We start from the raw sequence: 3,497 nt of genomic DNA, 5'->3' as shown, positions 1-3,497 counted from the left end.
AGCATATAGCTTTTGCTCTCGCAAGGTCTGAAGCACTACTCTCAGATGCTGCTCGTGCTCCCCCAGGCTATGTGAGTATATCAAGATGTCGTCAATGAATACGATGTCAAAAGAATAAATATAAGGTCTGAACACCCTGTTCATGAGGTCCATAAATGTTGCTGGGGCATTAATCAAGCCAAAGTACATCACCAGAAACTCATAATGGCCATATCTAGTCTGGAATGCAGTCTCTGGAACATTTGTGTCCCGAATCTTCAACTGATGGTACCCCGACCTCAAGTCGATCTTAGATAACACCCTAGCACCCTACAACTGGTCAAACAGATCATCAATGCGAGGCAATGGATACTTGTTCTTGATGGTGACTTTGGTCAATTAGCGGTAATCAATGCACATCCACATAGTCCTATCCTTCTTCTTCACAAATAACACTGATGCACCGCAAGGTGATACACTGGGTCTAACAAAACCCTTTGCTAACAACTCCTCAAGCTGCTCCTTCAACTCCTTCGAAGCCATATGATACGGTGGGATAGATATAGGTTGGGTGCCTGGAGCCAAATCAATATAGAAATTAATATTACGATCTGGTGGCATGCTAGGAAGATCAGAAGGAAACACATCGGTGAACTCCCGAACTACTGGAACTGAATCAATCGTCGGAGACTCTGCGGTGGTGTCTCGAACATAAGACAAATCAGCCAAACACCCCTTCTCGACCGTATGCCGAGACTTTAGGAAATAGATAACCCGACTAGACGTATCAACTGTGGAACCCTTCCACTCCAACCGTGGTAACCCTGGCATTGCTAAGGTAACAGTCTTGGCATAGCAATCTAGGACGGCGTGATATTGAGATAACCAATCCATGCCTAGGATGATCTCAAAGTAGATCATATTAAGCAACAGGAGATCCACTCTAGTTTCAAAATCACAGAATGTGACCATACAGGACCGGTAGATCCAATCCACAACCACAAAATTGCCCACAGGAGTAGACATATGAACATGAGTGCCCAAAGGCGCAGGAGGAATAACCAGAAAATGAGCAAATATAGATGATACATATGAATAGGTGGACCCTAGATCAAACAATATCGAAGCATCTCAACCGCATACGAAAATAATACCTGTGATGACGGCATCTAAGGCCAATACATCTAGCCTAGCCGAAAGGGCATAGAATCTGGCTGGACCGCTGGCTGGCTGGCCTCCACCTGACTTAGCAGTAGCTGGCTGACCTCTCCCTACCTGGCCTCCACCTCTAGAACGGCCTCTACCCGTATGTCCCCCCACCTCTAGGAGGCTGAGAAACCGGTTTTGAAATCATAGGCTGATGACCCTGCTGTATTGCCTTGCCCCAAAGTCTGGGGCAGGTCCTTTTTATATGACCCAGATCTCCACACTCCTAGAAACCCCTTGGCACCATAGCCTGCTGCCCTAAAATCTGAGCCTGCTAACCCGAATATCTACCAAAAGAACCCTGAATGGTTGGTGGGCGATATGAACTCTCTGGCATGGCACTGAAGTAAGCACTGGAAGAACCTCGATGACCAGAATACCCGCAGGAAGAACCCTGAATAGCTGGTAGGCGGTAAGAACTCTCCAGCATCGCACTGAAATAAGGTCTCACTTGAGCACCTCGGGGACGTGGTGGTGGTGCTGAATACGGGGGCCTGCTAGGCTGACCCCTCCCTGTGTGCCCCCTACCCCTAGCTGGGGCACCTCTGAACTCTCCAGAATACTGAGCCCTCTTGTCCTGCTGAAATTGCTCTCTACCCCTCTAGCGATAACCCTCAATCTTGCGTGCTATTTCCACCACTAGTTGATACTCAGTACCCATCTCTACCTCTCGGGCCATGCTAGCTTGAATACCGGGATGCAACCCCGCAACAAATCTTTGCACTCTCTCTGCATCCGTGGGAAGTATCATGAGTGCATGGTGAGACAACTCAGAAAACCTCGCCTCATAATCGGTCATAGACGTCTGACCCTGCTCAAGATGCTCAAACTGATACCGCAGCTCTTCCTTCTCAGAGGGTTGAATATACCTATCCAAGAATAACTGTGTGAACTGACCCCAAGTGAGGGGAGGAGAACCTAATGGCCTGCCAAGAACATAGGACCGCCACCATCTATGGGCCATGCCCTCCAGCTGAAAAGTAGTGAAGTCAACCCCATGTGACTCCAATATCCTCATGTTGTGCAGTCTGTCCCTGCACCTATCAATGAACTCCTAGGCATCCTCATGACGCTCACCCCCGAAGACTGGAGAGTGAAGTCTAGTCCATCTATCCAATAGCTTCTGCGGGTCACCATTCGCAACTGGTCTAGGACCAGGCACCACTACAGCAACTGGATGAGCCCCATCTGCGGGTAGTGCACCCGGAGTCTGATACACTGCAGCTGTGTGACCAGGATCCTGAGTAGTAGGGGTCTGTGCTCCCCCTCCTACCTGTGATATAGCTGGATCTGCTGGAAATAAACCAGCCTGGGTCATGGTGTCCATGAACTACAGCATACAACCCATGATCTCCTAGAAACCTGGTGCTGTCATATCGTCTGTCGGGGTAGGCTTGCCTGCGAGCACCTTGCCCTGCTCCTCAACGATAGGATCTTTCGTAGGATCTGCTGGTGGTGCTACTGGGACAGCCTTAGGATGCTCGCATCCCCTACCTCAGGCCGATGCCCTCCCCCGACCTCTACCTCTACCTCTAACAACGGGGGGAGCAGCTGCTCCCGAGTCTGGAACATCAGCCGTGTGTGTCCTCACCATCTGTGAGAGAATAGAAGAGAGAAATTTAGTATACCAACCACTGCACGATAGGAAATGAATAAATAGTAGTTTTCCTAACACCCTATAGCCTCTCAAAGATAAATACAGACGTCTCTGTGCCGATCCGCAAGACTCTATTAGTTTTGCCCATGACTTGTGAGACCTACGTGAACCTAGTTCTATGATACCATATTGTCACGATCTATTTCCATTATAGTTCATGATGACGACCAACACCATTGTCGGGCAAGCAAATGAGGAAATATAAATAAGTTCTCATTTTATTTTTACCAAAATAATTGCAATAATTCCTCAAGTTAAAGTTAAAACAAGTGATAACCAGTAAGGTGGCAAAACTAATTATACAATTCCCAAAAGGAATAGTCTACTAATGTGTGTGCCAAGACCTGGTGTCACAAGTTGTAGGCAACTAGTAGAATATACAAAAGAATAAATCTATCCTACTGACCGAAATAGAATAGACAACAAAGATAAATAAAGAGAGACTCCATCAAGCTGCTGAACGACAAAAGAGGGAGCAGCTCACCATGGAAGTCTCGGAATATGCTCAAGGATGCGCACCAGACTGATAGCCAGATGTACCTGCCTCAGATCCTGTACAATTATGTAAAGAAGTGTATTATGAGTGTATAAACAATATGTACCCAGTAAGTATCCTGTCTAATCTCGAAAAGTAGAGATGAGAGGTCGACTTGAC

At 47.3% G+C, this 3,497-nt stretch overlaps 1 protein-coding gene across 1 annotated transcript; it reads right to left on the bottom strand.

Annotated features, from left to right (window-relative positions):
* Positions 1-378: 378 nt before the first annotated feature.
* LOC138878548 (uncharacterized) lies at positions 379-1,615 on the bottom strand. Its single transcript, XM_070158237.1, has 2 exons — positions 1,465-1,615; positions 379-1,085 (listed from the first exon to the last, which is right to left on the bottom strand). Exons 1-2 carry the CDS (start codon positions 1,613-1,615, stop codon positions 379-381), a joined length of 858 nt encoding a protein of 285 aa, XP_070014338.1.
* Positions 1,616-3,497: the final 1,882 nt, after the last annotated feature.

The sequence above is a fragment of the Nicotiana sylvestris genome, chromosome 9 (genome assembly GCF_000393655.2).
Source record: "Nicotiana sylvestris chromosome 9, ASM39365v2, whole genome shotgun sequence".
Taxonomy (NCBI): domain Eukaryota; kingdom Viridiplantae; phylum Streptophyta; class Magnoliopsida; order Solanales; family Solanaceae; genus Nicotiana; species Nicotiana sylvestris.
Note: the sequence above shows the minus strand (reverse complement) of the source record. Positions and strands in the feature narration are given on the sequence as shown.

Excerpts from the sequence above, each read along its gene's own strand:
- LOC138878548 (XM_070158237.1), bottom strand. The coding sequence starts at position 1,615 with ATGCTGGAGAGTTCTTACCGCCTACCAGCTATTCAGGGTTCTTCCTGC. Across the intron at positions 1,086-1,464 it reads TTCTTTTGGTAGATATTCGG|GGTCCACCTATTCATATGTA; the intron begins GTTAGCAGGCTC and ends TGTTTGATCTAG.